The 20,320-nt window shown below is 38.3% G+C and overlaps 1 protein-coding gene across 4 annotated transcripts; it reads left to right on the top strand.

Annotated features, from left to right (window-relative positions):
- Positions 1-2,326: 2,326 nt before the first annotated feature.
- Positions 2,327-16,738, top strand: LOC126475347 (peflin). 4 transcript variants are annotated; one of them, XM_050103156.1, is made up of 6 exons: positions 2,333-2,561; positions 2,711-2,831; positions 2,865-3,125; positions 13,506-13,649; positions 15,958-16,092; positions 16,180-16,738. In XM_050103156.1, exons 1-6 carry the CDS (start codon positions 2,550-2,552, stop codon positions 16,269-16,271), a joined length of 765 nt encoding a protein of 254 aa, XP_049959113.1. In that variant the 5' UTR covers positions 2,333-2,549; the 3' UTR covers positions 16,272-16,738. The 4 variants fall into 4 exon arrangements, with proteins under 4 accessions (XP_049959111.1, XP_049959113.1, XP_049959112.1 ...); XM_050103157.1 differs by having other exon boundaries at positions 2,345-2,561; positions 2,714-2,831; XM_050103154.1 differs by having other exon boundaries at positions 2,327-2,561; positions 2,711-3,125.
- Positions 16,739-20,320: the final 3,582 nt, after the last annotated feature.

The raw sequence follows: 20,320 nt of genomic DNA, 5'->3' as shown, positions 1-20,320 counted from the left end.
CCTTTGTATGGTATCTCATGGTGATTCAAAATTGTGACAATACTTTCATTCAGAGAACTGCTGTTAGCGTCATTCAGAGGAATAGGCCCAAGAAACTCGCCATTGATTTTACCATTTGTCATTACACGAGCTACCATACATATATGATTTGTTCATCCCTTGCCAATGGACTCGTGTACAATAAGGGGAAATGTGTCTCTTTTGAGAAGTTCAGTGAGTTGAATAAAACTTTCCTTCACAGTCACATTACTTACACAGAAGAGCCAGTGAAATTGGTACGTCTCTCTAATATCATGTACGGCCTCTGAGAGAATGCAGAAGTGCCTCAGCAAGACGTTACATGAACTCGACTAATGTCAGAAGTAGTGGCGGAGAGAACTGACATCATGAAACCTGCAGGGCTGTCCATAAATCCGTAAGAGTACGAGGGAATGGAGATCTCTTCTAAACAGCATGTTGCAAGACATCCCAAATATGCTCAATAATGTTTATGTCTGAGGAGTTTGGTGGCCAGCGAAAGTGTTTAAACTCAGATGAGTGTTCCTGGAACCACTCTGTAGCAATTCTGGACGTGTGGGTGGTCGCATTGTCCTGCTGGAATTACCCAAGTCTGTTGGAATGCACAATGGACATGAATGGATGCAGGTGATCAGACAGGATGCTTATGTACGTTCAACCTGTCAGAGTCGTTTCTAGACATACCACTGTTCCCATATCACACCACTTGCACATGCCCCACACCATTATGCAGCCTCCACCAGTTTGAAGAGTCCCCTGGTGACATACTGGGTCCATGGATTCATGAGGTTGTCTCTGTACCTGTACACGCCCTTGCACTCGATACAATTTGAAACGAGACTGCTCAGACCAGGCAACATGTTTCCAGTCATCAACAGTCCCAGGAGGCCCAGCCGAGGCATAAAGCTGTGTGTAGTGCAATCATTAAGGGTGCACAAGTGAGTCTTCAGCTCCAAAAGCCCATCTTGATGATGTTTCATTGAATGGTTCGAACGCTGACACATGTTGATGGCCCAGCATTGAAATTTTCGTAAGAGTTACACTTCTGCCACGTTGAACGATTCTCTTCAGTCCTCGTTGATCCCACTGTTGCTGGATCTTTTTCGGTCGCAGCGATGTGGGAGATCCGATGTTTCACCAGATTCCCGATATTAATGGTACACTCGTGAAATGGTCGTAAGGGAAAATCCCCACTTCATCGCTACCTCGGAGTGTTGTGTCCACCGCTCGTGCGCCGGTTATAACACCACTTCCAAACTCATTTAAATCTTGATAAGCTGCCATTGTAGCAGCAGTAATCGATCTAACTACAGCTCCAGACATTTGTTGTCATATATGGGCGTTGCCTACCGCATCGCCGTATCCCACCTATTTACATACAGTATCTCAGTCTTTGAATACGCATACCTTTAGCAGTTTCTTTAGCGTTTCAGAGTATAATTTCTGTTAATTTTGTTGTCTCGCACTCGACATACCTTGCAATTTCAGATTCTGGACACACTTCTTTTATCAGATAGGGCAAGTGCTCCAGTGGTAGATCGTGTCCACAAACAAAACTAGCGAGACGTATTTCACCTTCATGGGCACTTTCACTTAATTTGGTTCTAACGTTCACAGAAGGTCACTTCAGTTAATTTAAGCTATATGGCGACAGTACTACAATTTTCACTGTTATATGTTTCTTCAGATCACTCTTCCCGGACTTGAGACTCAAGTGATGATCACACGTTGAACAATAAGCACAAACGGAACCTCTGTGTGATTAACCCACGAAAAAGAGGTTTTTTCCCCCTTCTTTAATTGTATTTCGTGTTGTATTTTGTCTTTCTATTTCGTATCTTTCTCTATGAGACTTCGGAATCACTGCTTGTATCCGTATTTAACTATTTAATGCTGAACCTACATAGCCATCTAAACTGAGATACTTTCAGCTCAAACGAAATTATGTGCAACTGCAATCGGCTCTGGTTTATTCCCATCATCGGCGATTACCAGTTACAAGCTGGGGATTTATATTTATGGTATTATATGGTTCGAGCAATACCATGTATTACATCATAAAAAATTAAAATTAAAAATCGTAAGATTTCGGAGGAAATCCGTATTTCCGACGGAACACGAAAAACAGGAAGTTGGAAATGTTGCTCACCGCGCTCATACTCGATACGACCACAAAAGTCGATAAACATCCCAGACCCCGACGGGCGAAAGCGTAAGTGAGCAGTGCGCATTTACACGTCATGGTGACATCAAGGACAAGTGTTACAGAGGTGGATCCAGCGAGGTCATTACTTAACAGGGAAGCCATTGGGTGACTCTATTTAGCTTTTCCCGTTCACGAGCCAGATGACGTAATCTCTAAAGATAAAGGAGTAGAATACCGAATCACTTTGTACAAGGCACTTTGCCGCCACCATAGATATTAGTCGTACCTGACTCTATGGTTAAACTTCTGCGACAGTATTATCATAGAGTTGTTGCTTGCTGGATGTATGCAATTGATTCGGGTTTACTAAAGTTTGAAAACCGCAATGTCATACCCGGTGAGTATAATAGCCGTTGTATGATAAAGTCCTTAATAAGGATCATATTTATTGAAACCGCTACATCTGTCAGTGACAATTTGTTGCGTATAAATATTGGTAGTGGGTACTGACAGAAAGATTCAGTTACGTGTGATTTGCTGTCATAGCAGAATCTGAGCTATGCTGGTTATGGAGGCGCTCAACCCAATAGTGGCTATCCCGGTAACACTGGTTACCCAGGACAGCAAGCTCCAAGTTCAGCTGGTTATCCTGGACAGCAAGCTCCAAGTTCAGCTGGTTATCCTGGACAGCAAGCTCCAGGTTCATACTCTGGCGGTGCAGGTTATCCAAACGCACAGCAGCCCTATGCTGGAGGACAGCCACAGGCCGGATTTGGTGGCCAACCATCGAATTATGGCTCTTACCCAGGAGGATACGACGGAGTAAGTCCTGAAGTACAACAGTGGTTCAATGCCGTCGATGTTGACCGCTCAGGAAAAATATCAGCAAAGGAATTACAGGCGGCACTTGTTAATGGCCAGGGAAAGAATTTTAGTGAGACAGCGTGTGCGCTGATGATAGGTGAGTTATAGTCAATGTCTCTAAGGTGTAAATATTTACAATTGTGTGTTCGATTAGTTGTCGTAAAAATTTGAATTTTCATTTTGTTACAGCTTGCACAGTGACAAATTACTTCTCATTAACTGCCTTATGATGTAACAGAGTTGTGTGTGTCTTTGTAGACTCAAAACGAAATTGTCACCTTCTAATCTAACGTAGACCTCGGGGTGGGCTACAGATCAGTCTTTCACTGTACCTCACCATATCCAAGATTTCAACGGGGTCCAATATTAATGTCGAACCCACTATTATTTATTGTAAGATTTCGTTGGTAGGATCCTAATTTAGTCTGTGGGATCGTTAAATGTTGCAAGGTCCACTAGTAGCTTACTTCTTTCTCATGTAAATGTGTTAAGACAACAATGTTTCTCATGATTTTGTATCAGTTGGCGATGTATTAGTAGTAGTGTCCTGACAATGATACAACAGCAAAAAAAGTCATAATCACCTGGAAAAAAGTGGGAAGCATACAAAGTAGTTTGATATAAGACAAGGTTCCTCACTTCATCCACTTCAGTGTATTGTATTTATCAGTTTTCCATCCCAAAGCATTCTAAAGTGTCTACCAGTAATGTTGGCTGGTGACATCGATATACTTTCTTTGAATCACTGTGTTAATGAACTGTGTAGCACTATTTTTGTTACAAACACTAATCTGGTTGTTAAACACAGACAAACTGTTATTGAATGAGTACAAAACTGTGTATGAATTTTCGCCCATCACGTGTAGTTTTGCCAGGATAAACAATGTCAGATTTGAAAACCTACCTGTAAACAAAGAGAGAGCCTCTAAATTCCTTGGAATATAAATATGATACTCTCTGGGGGGATACATAAAAAAGGTTGGTAAATAGATTGAGGAATTTGCTCTACGCTTTTCATATCCTGAGTAAGTGTTTAGAGTGGTCGGCACTTCACTCACCTGCATGTCCTGAGCTGACAGTACTTGGTGTAGCCAGATGGTTACCCATCCAGCTACAAAACAGTCATGACATTGCTAAACTTCAGTGACAAGGGAAGAACCAGTGTTTATGGTGTGGCAAAATTGTTGGCGTCCCATGGCGCTGAGACACTAAAATGTGTATTCCTTGCACTTGTACACTGCCTTCCATTTTGATGTGTTGCACACAGGGATATAATTATTATATAGATATGAATACTTAGTCAAGTGCCTCTCTCCTCCATCACTTACCATCTTTCTCTGGAGTTCAGTATCTTGCCATTTATTTATATTTACGAAACAGTGTGCTTTATTCATGAAAATTTACCACAAATCTGTTATAAGACCAGCCTTTTTCAATGATGCATCTATAAATAGTCAATGACTTCGTAAAGGATACAGAATGTATGCGTATTCAGTGGCTTTATAAAGGACACAGCAGTGTAAGGCTCATGGGATTTACGAGAATGCAGGTGTTCTCAGCGAATCTCGGTGATAAAATCGTCTTGGGTTGACAGTCACCTGAAGATGGCAAGTAAGAAACTTGTTGAAATGTTGCCAGAGAACAACGCATTGACTCAGCTGTCAACCCGAGAAGATTTTATCATCATATGGAAGTTGCTATACAAGCTAGCTGAAACCTTAATGGAGAAAGATTCAGGAAAAAAAAGTTGAAATGTTACTTAAGAAGAACTTTATCTATAAAATAGAATAGTTTAGTTTGCCAGCCTAAACTAACAGAGCAGAGTATTCTCTTACTGTAAGTTTGTAGATGATTAATTCACTCTGCAGGTGTTACATATTCTTATTACGAATCTAAAATAATAAAATTAAATGTTTCCTTAAATACTATTAGGGGTAGATGATTTATTTCATTGTTCAAATGTTGCTTTTTCTTATTATGAATTTATTTTAAGTGTAACTGTGACTTGTCTCATATTTTTCTTCTTATTGTCAATTGTTCGTAATATGGAAATACAGAAGCGTCCGATTCTGCCCGTCTGCTTTGACCCATGACGTCACAAATATGGCGGGTACAACCATAAACCACGATTCCAATATGGCGCATATAAAGTCTGTATGTACACATTATGAGGACGAAAATACATCGAAAAATACACACACCCACCTTCCACAAAAAGCCTAATGACACTAACGGGGCAAGTGCGGGAAATGGGGTGTTTTTTAGGTGGGGGCAAACTAAATACAAACAAATTTAGACACCCACCCCCACACAAAACGACATAAAATCGACATCACAAAGCTCCCCAAATACCACTAAACACAGTATCATCTGGAATCGGACACTTCCCTTGACCTCTATAGCTCAACAGCAGCTCCCGATCCCATAAATTAGGATCAAACACTTCCCTTGGCCTATATAGCTCAAAAACATCTCCCGATACCAATATCAACATACACAGCCACAGGTTGGGATTGAACACTTCCATTGACCTGCGCACTTAATTTTATCCGATTAATTTTACTAAAATTACCACACGATGTACAGCGAACAACACTAAATTAACCTTGACACAAAATCATTAACTCGCTGAAACGAATTCCACTACAAACACAGCCAACACTCAAACAATTCTGGATAATGAGCAAAAGCAAACTGAGCCCATTACACCACACAAACGAAAACCCTGAACATACCACCAGAGAGCACAACAAGACGACATCTACAAACACGCCACACTCACAAACCAAACTCCATGCCGTCATGACGTCACACACGATAACACCCTTACGTCATGGGTCAAAGCCGACGCGTGGGATCGGACACTTCTGTCGACCCCATAATATTTATACAAATTGGAAACAATATGTAGAAAAAGACAGATTGCTTTGTACGGTAAAGAAGACACATTAAGTAGCAGACAGGCACAAGTAAAAGACACTTACTTAAAGCTTTCGGCTGCAGCCGTCATCAGTAAAAGAGACACACATCATTCATAGACACAAGCAAGCACACCTCATGCAGGCTTGGGTGCCAAATCCAGCATCTGGAGCCAGAGGAGTTGGTCAGCTGCGTATGAGGGGTGCTTGTTTGTGTGAATGAACAGTGTGTGTGTGTGTGTGTGTGTGTGTGTGTGTGTGTGTGTGTTTCTCTTTTATTGATGAAGGCTGTGACCGAAAGCTTTATGTAAGTGTCTTTTAATTGTGTCTGTCTGCAATTTAACGTGTCTTCTTTACGGTAAGTAGCCATCTGTTTTTTCTTACGTTGTTGATATTTCTTCCTGGAGTTCACACAGTTTGATTTTGTGTCTGTGATTCACTGTTTTATTTTGTAACTGTGATTTGCCCCACATCCATAATCTAACAACACCCAACAGTATTTCTGGGATCAACACAAGTCAAATCAGTGCACGTGAATAGATGAATATATTAGCCAGTCAAAAGCTGGGCCGATAAATAAATATGCCTCATTTGTGAAAGGGAGTGCTGGGTTGATCCACAGCATAAACTTTACTGCAGTTTAAATTTTGAACTCTGCTTACAAAGAGAGGAAAGGTCAGTTTGTTTATTATTCAAACTGTGAATTTTACGTATTCCGTGTCTCCATGTCTTCTTTCTTTCTCACCTCTAAATATTAATTAGAGATTGGTGTTTCCTGTATTTATTTTTGTGTACATCACAATTTACAAAGAATCGTGATAATCAAATTCTGTGGAAAGGGGCAAGCTAGTGGCAAATGTGAAAACAAGATACTGAACAAATAACAAAAATAGTAGTGTGCTGAGAAGTGGCAGTGGGGGGGGGGGGGGGGGGGGGAGGGGGAGGGGGGGGACATAATCATTAGTACTCATTTGGATAAACATGCACTTACATGCCAGAATGAGAAGGTAGGAGACGAGATACTGGCAGAAGTAAAGCTGTGAGACCGGGCGTGAGTCGTGCTTCGGTAGCTCAGATGGCAGAGCACTTGCCCGCGAAAGGCAAAGGTCCCGAGTTCGAGTCTCGGTCGGGCACACAGTTTTAATCTGCCAGGAAGTTTCATATGCACTTACATGGTTTTTCCATTTAATGTTGCAGTTGGTGACTGTTTGTGCGTGAATTATGGGAAGTGAACATGATGAATGAATAGTCTGATGGTTAGATATGGTAGCAGAACCAGTGAGAAAATGGTGTTCAGTAAACTTCCGTCATGGTGTGGGCTGTATGAAATTATGCGGTGGCACAATAGAATATACTGTGCAGAATATTGTCGTGTAAAATAGAATATTCAATAAAATTTAAACTGTAGTCTTAGGTTCCTGTGTAACCACTACCTTGGAAACCAGGACACTTCAAAATAGCCCACATAGTTTTTGAAATGATGATTGGGCTACACTAAACATCAGTCCATCACCACAGCCGGTTTCCCTCCAGTTATATTTTTGTTCGCTTTGCCAACCTGCAACCAAACTGTAACATTAGGAATACAAACCAGTATTCCTAAAAGTCCTGTACATGTTGAGAAACATGCAGTATGATAAATACATATGAAAACCACTAACCAACTTTATAATCCACAATGGACATATTAGTAATTGTCAATCTTGTGATTTCTGTATCAAAAACAGGAGTAATAAGTTTGCATCTTCAGCTAAAACAAATCATTAGATTCACCAATTCTCAGTGGCTACTGTATACTATCGTGTAATTGACTATGGCCAACAGAAATGTTTTGCTAACCACACCACGTAGCAGAGGAGCTACCAAAACTCAAGTGCACCTTACCATTGTTTTGTATGAGCGTGAAATCTAAGTGTAAAGTTTAAAACTAGATGATCAGAGCATGCTAATATGAAGAATGCAATTAAAATACATAAGTTGCAATTTGCAAGAAAATGCTGTGAGACGGTGTGGCCATCTGGATACAATTTTCGTAGCTTAGCTTATGTCGTGACCACACATTTCTTTTTCATCAAGTGTTCTGACTTTGTCATTTTCAAAGGCTACAAAAATATGATACATTTCACCATGGATAAGACATATTACCACGACTAGAACATGGCTTCCTAGCTTAGATACATTGTATCGTGTCGACATTCTCGAGCACGATACAAATACAAACTGCTACCAAATGAAAATTTTGGAAGCAAAGTGGGCTAAGCTGCTAGGCAGTGGTCAGTATGTGGTACAGTATCTGTTTACAATCACAGTGTGTTACAGATTCTTTTATCTAATACATAGGAAGAATGCGCTGATAGGCGCTGGGGCCAATTGTCTGTTAACAGACAAATCTTATTGTTTTATTTACAACTTATAGCACAGAAATTACTACCATTAGTGAAAGTTCATAAATATTTAATAAGAGTTGAAGTTACATAGATTGCTAGAGGGTTGTAAGGGAATTGATTAAAGTTGACATACTTAAGATACCGTACATAAAATCATCTATGGTTGTACAACCATTAAATTGTTTTCTGCAACTAAAAAACATTGTAGATTGCCATGTTGCAATTATGGAAAGGGGGAAGGGTCAAGGGGAACAGAATATTAATCTTAAAATATTAAAGAATCCTGTAAAACTGGTTCACACCATATAGCGGAGATGCTGAGTTGCAGATATGCACAACAAAAAGACTGTCACAAATAAATGAAGCTTTCGACCATTGAGGTCTTAATCAGCAATAGGCGTAGACACACACAACACAGGTGTGTGTGTGTGTGTGTGTGTGTGTGTGTGTGTGTGTGTGTGTGTGCATGCGCATGCGCCCACTAGTGCATCTATTGTTGACGAAGACCTTAATGGCCGAAAGCTTCATTTATTTGTGACAGTCTTTTTGTTGTGCATATCTGCAACTCAGCATCTCCGCTATATGGTGTGAAACAGTTTGGTGAATTGCAACTTTCCTTTTCATAATATTGTTACATTCCTTCCTGGATTTTTCATTGTTTGATTGCTGTAAACTGTTTGTAATACTGTGACTACAAATATTTATAAAATGACATCTGAAATAAAATAATGCGAAAGTGTTGTAAAACAGTTATAGTAGTGTTGTTGTCAACAGTTTTCAACGTTTGCCATGCAGTGTTAGGTGCTTATAAATACTCTATCGGCATGCTTAAGATAACGTACATAAGATGTTCTATGTTTGTATGACCATAAAATTGTTTTCCTGTAAACAACAAGCATTGTAGAATGCCATGACACAAATTAAAGAATGGAGGAAGAAATGCACAATATTAATCTTGGCATATTAAAAAGCCTATAAAACTGTTTGTAGTACTGTGACTAAAAATTTTGTAAGATGTTAACTTTAAGTAAAATAATGCAAGTGCATAATTGTCTGATACCAGTTTTGTGCTGTACTTTTGTATCTATTGAAAATGATGGAAAGTCAAAACGTGTAATGTTGATGAGAAATAAAAGTATGGTCAAGACATAAGTAAAGTTATAAAATTGTAAATTACATAACCTTTTGAGAGTATCCAACTCTAACAGTTTTGTGCAATGTATCATGGTAATAAATCTCCCATGACATTTGTAGGCTTGCCTTGTAAGTATTAAGTCACACAATCTGAGCTCAGAGAGGCAACAGATATATGAGACAAAATGTTCATCTTATCAGACAATTGTATATGAAGGCAAGGATTACGATTTCCACCATAGAGATTGATATTTAGATTAAAACTATATAATTAGCTACTAATTAAATTGTAAAATCATTATTACTCTACATTAAAGGACCAAACAAATATATTTTGTAAAACTACATCTTCACTTCAAATTATAGAAAGAATACCCTAGTACTGAAATGTCATGTCTTTGTATCCCCATATTCACTGCTCCATCTATACTCTGCAAACCACTGTGAAGTGCATGGCAGAGGATATGACCCATTGTACCAGTTATTAGGGTGTCTTTCTGGTCCATTCATGTATGGAGTGCAGGAAGAATGAGTGTTTAAATGCCTCTGTTTCTGCTGTAATGAATCTAATCTTATCCTCACAATCCATATGGGAGCAATACACAGGGTATTGTAGCATATTCCTAGAGTCATCATTTAAAACAGATTCTTGAAATTTTGTAAGTAGGCTTTCTCGGTAAAGTTTACATCTTCAAGAGTCTACCGGTTAAGGTTCTTAATCTTCTCTGCGACATTCTCTCATGGCTCAGAAGAACCTGTGACCCTTCATGCTGTCTTTCTCTGTATACTTTGTTACAGGTATATTGAGACCTCTCCTTTATGCTAGAAGTTGTTTTTCCTCTTGGTAATTTTGTAATTGAGTGTACTTCATCACAGTATCTGCAGCCATCCTGCATATGATGTTATTGTTTTCTGACATTGTAAACTGCAGCAACTTGATTTGAACAAAACATTTTTGACAATGTGTGCCAGCCTAGAATTCAAACACAAATTGTGGTCAGTGAAGTATGCCTACCACTTTTTCTATTCAGACCCACTTTACTAAAGCTTCAGTTTCCCACATTACTGCCCATACCAGTAAAAGTTACATAGTGGACTCCCTTTATATTTTTTGTAATTTATATGCATTATTTATACATAACAAGCACCAGCATACCAATTGGAGACTTGTCCATTGTATATTGTAGGTTTTCTGAATGTACATTTGAGATTTAGTTTCTATAATTAAAAATGTTTTAAATGTGGCATGGATGTAGATGACATGCTACATTACAGATCGTTAACCTTTACGTCGTGCTTGCATTCATTGGCTTCGCCAGGTTTTCACCTTCCAACCTAACTTAGACATCTGGCTATGCTACAGTTTGTCGCCCCAACAAAGAGTTTAAAAAGGTGGGTGGATGTCCACTATTACACTCTAGCCCCTTAGGTTCAGCAGGTTTTTAACTTTTTGATGTTCATTGCATGATATATCTTGAATACAAATAAATCAACTCTTGAGATGAAAAACTATTTAACTCTCTGGTAATGGAAGTTTGCTAGACTTGGAAAAATGACTGAAATAACTCATAGCAGATTAGTGCCCTTTGATAAAAATTATATTTTGCAATAATTTTTGCATCTCAAAGTGCAATTGAGTTTTGTCTTTGTCTTATTCTTGGTGTCTTGCTTAACTTCTGTCCTCTGTTGATTTATGTATGGTGACAATTTCTGTGTGGTTTTATTTTCATATATAGATAAGTGTACAAAATTGTTTTGTGACATGGGAGCAAGCTGTAGATAGCATTTCATTAGCACAGAAATTGATGTGCAGTGATTAGCTGTGTGACATTGTCCGTACTGGTCAGAACCTTCTGCGGATGATGTTTGACTTTTCAACAAATGTGTCTTGTTTTATTGAAAATTGATGTTATATGAAAAAAAAATGTGACTCAGATTATAAACTGGTTTGATGTTATACATATCACAGTGGTTGAAAAGTAAATATCAGGAACTCTCATGAACCAACTTGTTTCTACAAAAAAATACACTGTGTGACATGTATTAAATTTCAACAACCAGCAGACTATCCCAAAAATATGCTTCATGAGTACTAAAAATGGAAGATACTCAATAGGTACACACATGCCTTTGCAGAAACAGTATGGTGGTTTATGGAATATTTATGTGGCTTTGAATTAAGTTGCTACTTCATCAGCCATAGTCATCTCTTGAAACTGTCAGAGAACCATGTGGGTGGTTGGTGATTCAGAACATTGTGTGTTTTTTAGGACCTCAAACACCTAATCTTTTGTGCCAGGTTTATTACAAGGTATGATCAAAAAGTTTGTTTGAAGGTTGTGTAATCTAGAATTGGTATGCCAGTCAGGCAAAATCACCGTGAGCAGTGTTGTAATCATCACACTCATGCATTGTAAATAATACAGTGTGATCCATGGCTAAGCTCATTTCTAGAGCAACAGATTTTTATCTGCCACAGTAACTTTGTTGGTTAGTGACTGTACTGCTGTACCAAGTCTTCTATGCTTTCTGTGCCACCCATGAACATGTGAAAATGATAGATGGGATTCCCACCATTGTAACTTCCTGATTTAATGAATGGTTTTTCTTGTTTTGCCACTTCATAAAATGACAATCCAGTTTGGCTGTTGGTTTATGCATTGAAAACAACCTCTTGCAAATTCTGTGATCTAGACACATGGCTTTCTTGTCTGATGGGAGTGTGCACCATGTGAACCAATATTTTATAGCTTTTCTTTTTCTTATGTAAAATGATATCAGTTGCTACTCTGAAAGTATAGATCAATGTGTGATCCTCTTACATTACATGCTGTGTCTTAGTGATCTACCTTTCATATTTTATTCCTAAATGTTGACAGATAAAATTGTAATTAGTTTATTTTGAATCAGAAAAATCTTAAATTATGGCATTTGCCACTCAGGTCAGTAGAACTCTAGAGATTTGAAATTGTAGGTGTGTTAACAACTAATGTAATGGATTTATGTGGAATATCCACAAATTCTCGATTAATGAGTTTGTCTGTAAAATTTAGATCACCCAATGGATTAGAAGGTATTAATTATCAGAGTTCAGTTCAAATTCTGGCAATAGGTAGGAAAGTTCGGCGCAATCGACTACTATGTCATCCTTCCTCAGTGACATCATTGGATGTGGTATGGAGAGGCGTGTGGTCAGCACACAGTGCTCCCAGACATTGTTGGGTTTCTTGACCTTGGAAGCATTACTAATCAATTGAGTAGCTCTTCAGTTGGGCTGAGGTGGCTGAGTGTATCCTGTACCAATCCTTCTACTAAGGAAAAATAATAGCATCCTTATAAAGTTCGAAAGCAAGATGGAGATTGAAATCAGAAGTGTTATCAGAACCAAGATAAACCAAATGAATGCCTAACAGTAAATAATACGGTAGCTTTGAACTCTCTCTCTCTCTCTCTCTCTCTCTCTCTCTCTCTCTCTCTCTCTCTCTCTCTCTCAAGTTCCATAGACCTAATGTTTTATTAAGTTTTCAAAGAGACAGATATATCTTCATGTATAACAGTTTGTTACTCCTGGAAGTTATCAGGTTATCAGTAATGTTTGATATGTTGGGTTTGTTTGCATGTTGTGTGCAGATTGTGCTAGTGCAAATGGTTTATATATTCACCTGCTGCATGGGGACGTAATTCCTCTGTTAACATATAATCTTTTTCTTTTGTGAAGACACCGTTTACGTAATCATTCTCATCCAGTAATTCTTTTCTTGAATGGTTAGGTTACATTGCACAGTTGAAATAAATACTTTTTTTTACATTCATCTGTCTCCCTGTTCTTACAGCCGTCATTTACAACATGGCATTAACTGAAAGCACCATTGAAGCATTTAATACTACCCGCCCTTGAAAGATTAATACCATTCATGTGAACCTGTGACAGAGGCAGAAGATACCTATATCACTTATTTGAAGATAGTTGTATGTCTTATCAGTCTACATACCCTTGAAGGAGAGAGAGTTAAATGTATAATTGTTGTTTTGTCACAGGCATGTTTGACCAAGACAAAAGTGGAACAATTGATGTCAAAGAATTTCAGCTTTTATACAATTACATAAATCAGTGGCTTGCAACATTCAGAAGTTATGACAAAGATGGTTCTGGAAGCATTGAAGAACATGAGTTGAACCAAGGTGAGTTCCATTTGCAAATTATTAAATCAACATTCATTAATAACAGTATAGCATGCCCCTCCTGTATGTGTCAGGCTATAAGACGAAAGATGTCTCATAAAAGCGTATTAGTCATTTGTCAGTGTTAAATACATGGAACATTGGATTTTCTACATAATGTTTGTTCTATCTTCTTTCTTCATCACCCTCTGACCTTTGTCTAAGTGTGAAAACATTGGGCTGACTTAATAACCAACTCCTATACTGATTATTTTGTCTTTTGACAATTTCCTATTTTTCAATGATTTCATTGTGTTTCTTTTGTTATTTATGTACTTGCTTAATTCTTTCACTTGCAATCCAGTCCATAGATAATCTTATTAATGTTTAATGGCATAAACATATTAATTATGGTTTTTTCTTTTTTTTGCCAACTACTCCTAATTGTCGGTTTTTTTGTGTATGATACAGACTTTGATATCATCTTAAATTTTACCCTTTTCCTGAACAATGTCTTGGTGCAATATCTACAGCCCAGTGCTCCCATCCCATTTTAATTCCAGTGTTCTTAAAATGGTGACACATTCAATAACTTACGGGTTAACATTTTTAGTTTGTGTCATCAAATGACAGTTCTTTACAACCGATTTGTTTTTTTATGACTTTAGCTATCTCATGGCCAAGTCCTTGAGAAATGTTTTACTGTCCTATGTTGTTAAGCTGTAAGAGCATTGCACCTTTTTGGTCCTCAAGGAAATTCATTTCTCTTGAAAAAAGTGAAAACAGCCACAGTCTTCTTCATATTAATGTTTCGTTGGCGCATGATAATTATAATTTACAGTCCTAAATGTTGCACAGATGATTGTTAAAGCATTACTGATCTTTTCATGTTTGAAACTGTTGAAAAAACTAGCTTGTCTTGGGCAGCCATGCCTCCTGTCTTGAACAATTTCCTTTTTAATTTAAAGTTTTGGATTTTAAAACATTGAAGTAATTCTGTTGCAAGTGATGTACGTACACTGATTCAATTTACCAGAAGGCAAAACTCTCTCTCTCTCTCTCTCTCTCTCTCTCTCTCTCTCTCTCTCTCTCTCTCTCTCTCTCTCTCTCTCACACACACACACACACACACACACACACACACAGAGAGAGAGAGAGAGAGAGAGAGAGAGAGAGAGAGATATTTGTTCTTGAAATAATTTTTAATCCAAGACAGTCTCTTTCATCTGGTCATTGTGTGTCCTGATCCTTGGGCTACACACTGTTTAGTTAGACTACAGTGCTTCAGACTGTAATAACTGTAGTCACAAATAAGGGGACACTTCTGTGAAGTTGGTAATGCAGAGTTTGATGTAAAGGACATAAATTTGCAACAGCTTAAGCATGTGCCAGACATGAGCAGTTACACAAATGCTGTGTGATGGATTTGAATGATATGTGCAATAAGACATGCATTGTTGGGCAAGGTATTTTATTAAATGGAGAGAAGAGCTGCAGAATGAACTTGTAAACTTACAGAAGTAGATAACTTATAAAAGTAGAGGGGTTTGTGAAAGTAGATGAGGAAGCAAAGTGATGATAAAAAGTTATCAATGTTTGTAAGGTTTGACTTTATCTTTTCTGCCTCTTTTACCTGTGCTACGAGTGTGGTAGGATTGACTTAAATTGTAAGTGTTGGTAACAAAGCTGATGTGTGTTGTTACATTGTTAAGTACTATTTACTGTAAGATGATGATACAGGTTTCACAAGTTATTAACTGGAATATTATTTGAAGTGCAGCAGATTGCACATTTTGTAATAGAGAAAGTAAAGTGTAATTTAGAAAAATAATTACAAAGGAGGGTCTAGACAAATCAGTAGATGTAACATATTTAGTGTTACGATACATACAATCTAGATTATGTTGGAAATGTTGTAGATTGTACAGAATAATGGTAAAACAATAAAAAAAATGTTTTTGTTATATAGTGAACACTGCCTATCAAGACTGAAGAAAATTAATGGGTTCTTCAAAACAGTGCTACAAATTGTGGATTTTTAGTAGTAGCTTTTCTAGATGACAGCCATCTTGCAATTTTATCACTCCAGTAAGATGTTTGATGAAGGAATGTACTATCTGTCATAGCCGTTCCCTCCCTCCCCTTACTCTCCGTACTATCTTCCTCTTACTGTAAAAGCAACAGAGAAACCAATGCTTCACTGTTCTTCTCCTCAGTGAATATTGTAACCTCATTTTCCATCAATTGGTTTGCATTATTAGTTTTAAACCAGTTTGCAATTGTTCATGAAGTTGTGAACTGTTGAAATAGAAACAAATGCCTTTTTCAGCTCTTCAGCAGATGGGATTCCGTTTCTCTCCGGATTTTGTGAAGTTTCTAATACAAAGGAGTGATCCAAGAGAACATAAACGTATAACTGTTGATCAGTTCATTGTTATATGTGTGCAGATTCAGAGGTTTACAGGTAGATACTAAATGTGTTAAGTTTTCTTTTTAGTATGATATATCCTATAAGGTAGTGTTGTTAACAGAATATCTTCCTTTATTGCAGAGGCATTTCGAGCCCGCGACAAGGAAATGAGGGGTGTAATTACTATTGGATTTGAGGACTTTTTAGGCTTGGCATTGAGCTGTTCTGTATGAAGTCACTTCCGTATTATGGAAGCTTTATACCAGATGGCTATATTCTTTCAATAAACATCAATAGTTATTGCCAGAAGCTATTTTTAATACATTTCTTCTAAGCTGTGATACTGCATTCATTACCAGAGTGGTTTTTTAGAAGTACATAGTATTATTACCTTTTTATCATAGGGTACAGAATTCTCAAGGAAATTACACACATTTCTGTATTATCTCACAGAAGGTAGTGTATTATTTTTTTATTTTATTGTGATTTTTTTAAATCTTTTGAATGCAATTATCAATTATCAATTTTTGCTTATGCTTAATGCACATCAGAATCTTCCAATAAATTTGCATAGATTTTGCTGTACTTTTTATGTAAGAGCATGGCCAATATGTATCTGTGGATTTACCACATAGTAATTTTTGTCTGCTAAAGTTATCATGTTAATTTTGTATTAAAAGTTGTTTATTACAACTAAGAACACTCTCCATTTTCTTTTGTTTTCCGATTTGACTACCATTGTTCCTGTATGTGCTTTATACAGCAGCTTCTCTTTGAAACACAAACTCTCTCTCTCTCTCTCTCTCTCTCTCTCTCTTTCCCCTTCTCTCTCACTTAAACTGCTTCATAATTATACCAAAACATCTTATACATTCTAACAACTTATATTATAATCTAGGTATCAACATTGGTGACTGTACTTCCTGGAATATTAATATTCCTGATTTTATCGAACTACAACACACAGGTGTGTCATCAGTATGACCTTTTTGTCTGATATGTGGTACATTGCATATGTTTAATTTTTTCATCGTTCAGAGTTTCTTATCTTCATCAGGCAAAGGGTAGTGAGAGGGGTTTCATGAGGTGTGGGGACAGTGTTCCCAATTTCAGGATGCTGAACAATCAAACCCTTGACAGAAAATATTTAGTTGTTTGTCACAGGTAATATTAAGTGACAAAGGTAGTGTTTCTTTGCAGCTGAGCAGCAATTGTAAGAGGTGTATTAAGTCTGAGTGAGTGGAAGTAGAGCACAATAAACATGTTTCTGGGTGAGGTTTGGAGGGAGATTTTGGTCTGTTTAATTCTTCTGGAAGACCTTCACATACTTCGAAAGAGACTGGTAGTCACTACATATGCAACATCTTCAAGTGACCATGCTACATTTGAAACACTTCCTAGTGTGTGAAATGGTGGCCGTTCTTAGGAATCTTCTCCTCAGCACCAGAGTTCCAGAATTAAGCAAGTGGAATTTCCTCTCCATCTTAACTTACGGATTTGCAACCACAGCCTCACTCCCCGCCCCCTCACAACCTTGTTATTTTTCTGCTCCACCCTAGTTCACTCATTGCAACCTTCCCTTATACACTATCTGATCAAAGGTATCTGGACTCCTGTTAGTGGACATTAATATGAGATCTGTTCACCTTGAGCAAATCTCGTATTAACTTTGCGAGGGACACTTTCAATGAGATGTTTGAATGTCTGTGCATGAATGGTGGCTCATTCTTTGTCAAGAGAAGGTAGTGTGTCCTGGGATCTAGAGTAAAGTTGACATTCTGACTCATTCCAGAGGTGTCCCGTTGGGTTCTGGGTGGGATTCCATGCAGGCCAGTGCATTTCTCACAAACCATTGCCTCACAGGTGCTGCTTTATGGTAGTGTGTATTGTCATGCTGATTCAGTCAGTCATGTTTAGTTATATTATATTTATAGATTCAGTTATTCCTAATCAAGAATTCATCTATGGTATAGAAGGAGTTGTCAAGGAGATATGATTTCAATTTATTTTTGAAGCTATTCCATTTGGTAATTTGTCGAAAATTTTTATAGCAGAATATTTTACCCCTTTCTGTGCCAAAGATAGGTTGAGTAAAGGATAGTGCAAGTCTTTCTTTTTTCTGGTATTGTAATCATGAATGTTACTATTGTTTTTAAACTGGTCCATGTTGTTGAGAACAAATTTCATTAGTGAGTAAATGTACTGTGAGGCTGTTGTAAGAATTCCCAATCTTTTAAAAAGATGCCTACAAGAAGTGAGACTATGAATCCCACACATTATTCTAACCACTTTCTTTTGAGCAGTGAAAAATTTTTTTGTCTAAATGTTCAGTTACCCCAAAAATTATTCCGTATGACATCAGAGAGTGAAAGTATGCAAAGTATATTAGCTTACTAATTTCTGTATCCTCAAAATTAGCAATTATTCTCATTGCAAAAGTTGCTGAATGTAGTTGCTTTAGAAGATCCAAAATATGAATTTTCCAGTTAAGATTCTCATCTATGTGTACACCCAAAAACTTAGTATGCTCTACCCTGTCCAGACTGCTTCTGCATTTAGTATTTTCTTAAGCACAATAAGGGGACCACACCGTAACCTCAAAAATCACCCCCATACTGTGACACGATCTCCTCTGTACGTCGCTGGCACTACATATTATGACAGGTAATGTTTTCCAGGCATTCACCAAACCCCAAGTCTTCCATCGGATTGCCACAGGATGTAGTGTGATTCATCACTCCAAATTCATTGTTTCCAGTCGTCCGCTGTCCAGTGGCATTGCTCTTTACACCACCTCAAGCATTGCTTAGCATTTACTACAGAAATGTGTGGCTTATGAGTAACTGCTCAACCAATGGGCCTCGTTATTTTTAAGCCCCCATTGCATAGTCACTGTGATAATTGGAGTTGGTAGCACTTTAGAATGCAAGAGTGATTCCTTCCACTGATTTCGTGGAATTTTTTACAATCGTCCTCTGCAGTTCTTGGCGTTCTCTGTACATCAGGGCATGACGTCTGCCTGTTCTTGGTTTAGCTGTGTTTCTTCCGCTGTGCTTCTACTTCATAGTGACATTGCCAAAGTTAACTTGGATAGAGTTGAAATGTGCATGATGGATGTGTTATTTGGGTGACATCCAATGACTAGTCAACATTCTAAGTCACTGAGTTCTCCTGAAAGACCCATTCTGCTGTTATTGTTTCTCTACTCACACCACCATGCACACCTCTCTCTCTCTCTCTCTCTCTCTCTCTCTCTCTCTCTCTCTCTCTCTCTCTCTCTGTGTGTGTGTGTGTGTGTGTGTGTGTGTGTGTGTGTGTGTGTGTGAGTGTGAGTGTGAGCGGTCTTTACTGCAGTAATTTTTCTTCACTTCAGGGAGTGGGTGCCATGCCTTTTCCATACACAGTCTATCCATGGTCTTCTGGGATCTTATTCTTGTGGTTTGTAATGAATAGCTTATTACCTTTTGTAGTCTTACTTCTGACAGCCTGTCAATGTATACAACTTTTTCTGTATCTTAGAACACCCACTATCTTTCCACAAATTGTACATGGATCCTGTTCAGAGGGTGCCACAGCAACATGATTTGTAGTATCCTGTCATGTGAATTCTGAGGACTCCTCGCTTAACAACAAAAACACTGCAATACTACTAGACTTGTTATTTTTATTATTACTTTTGCATCCAGAAATTGCTGGTTGTGCCACATGGATTCTTCCTACCAACAGCAGCTTCTCTGAATTGCGCAGGTGGGAACTTTCCCTGCAATACATCCTATGTTTCTGTAACCCTCCTGGCCTCAACTTTCGTTAGTCCCTGTCCTCGCCCATCCTGCTCCCATTCCAGCAGCACGACACAGCCGTCATTCCACCATCACACCCAGTCTTTCTGTTATTCTCCTATTCCACTGCCTTCGCCCGCTCTCCACCTCTGCACCTCTCCCGTGCTCCTCCACCCGCAGCACTTCACTGTCCGCCACCCTCCCCCCCCCCCCCCCCCCCCCCAACCACCACCATACTACCCCAGCCTCCTTACTGCCACCACCCAATTGCCATTCCCATCATGCACTGGCATTGCTGGCTGCAGTGTGGTTTCAGTTGTTTGAGATGAGACTGCAGTTTTGTGTGTGTGTGTGTGTGTGTGTGTGTGTGTGTGTGTGTGTGTTTCTTTTTGTCATGCCTATCTGCGATTCAGCATCTCTGCTATATGGTGAGTAGCAACTTCCCTTTTCGTAATTGTTAAATTGTTTAAAATAGTGTTTTGGTATGAAACATAGTTCAAAAA

The sequence above is a fragment of the Schistocerca serialis genome, chromosome 4 (assembly GCF_023864345.2).
Source record: "Schistocerca serialis cubense isolate TAMUIC-IGC-003099 chromosome 4, iqSchSeri2.2, whole genome shotgun sequence".
In the NCBI taxonomy this organism is placed as follows: Eukaryota; Metazoa; Arthropoda; class Insecta; order Orthoptera; family Acrididae; genus Schistocerca; species Schistocerca serialis.
This window is presented reverse-complemented; position numbering and strand designations above follow the sequence as displayed.

What these genes read in the sequence shown, in the direction of transcription:
- LOC126475347 (XM_050103154.1), top strand. An exon ending in AGCGTGTGCGCTGATGATAG is followed by an intron (nt 3,126 to 13,505) that starts GTGAGTTATAGT and finishes GTTTTGTCACAG; the next exon opens with GCATGTTTGACCAAGACAAA. An exon ending in AGAACATGAGTTGAACCAAG is followed by an intron (nt 13,650 to 15,957) that starts GTGAGTTCCATT and finishes TGCCTTTTTCAG; the next exon opens with CTCTTCAGCAGATGGGATTC.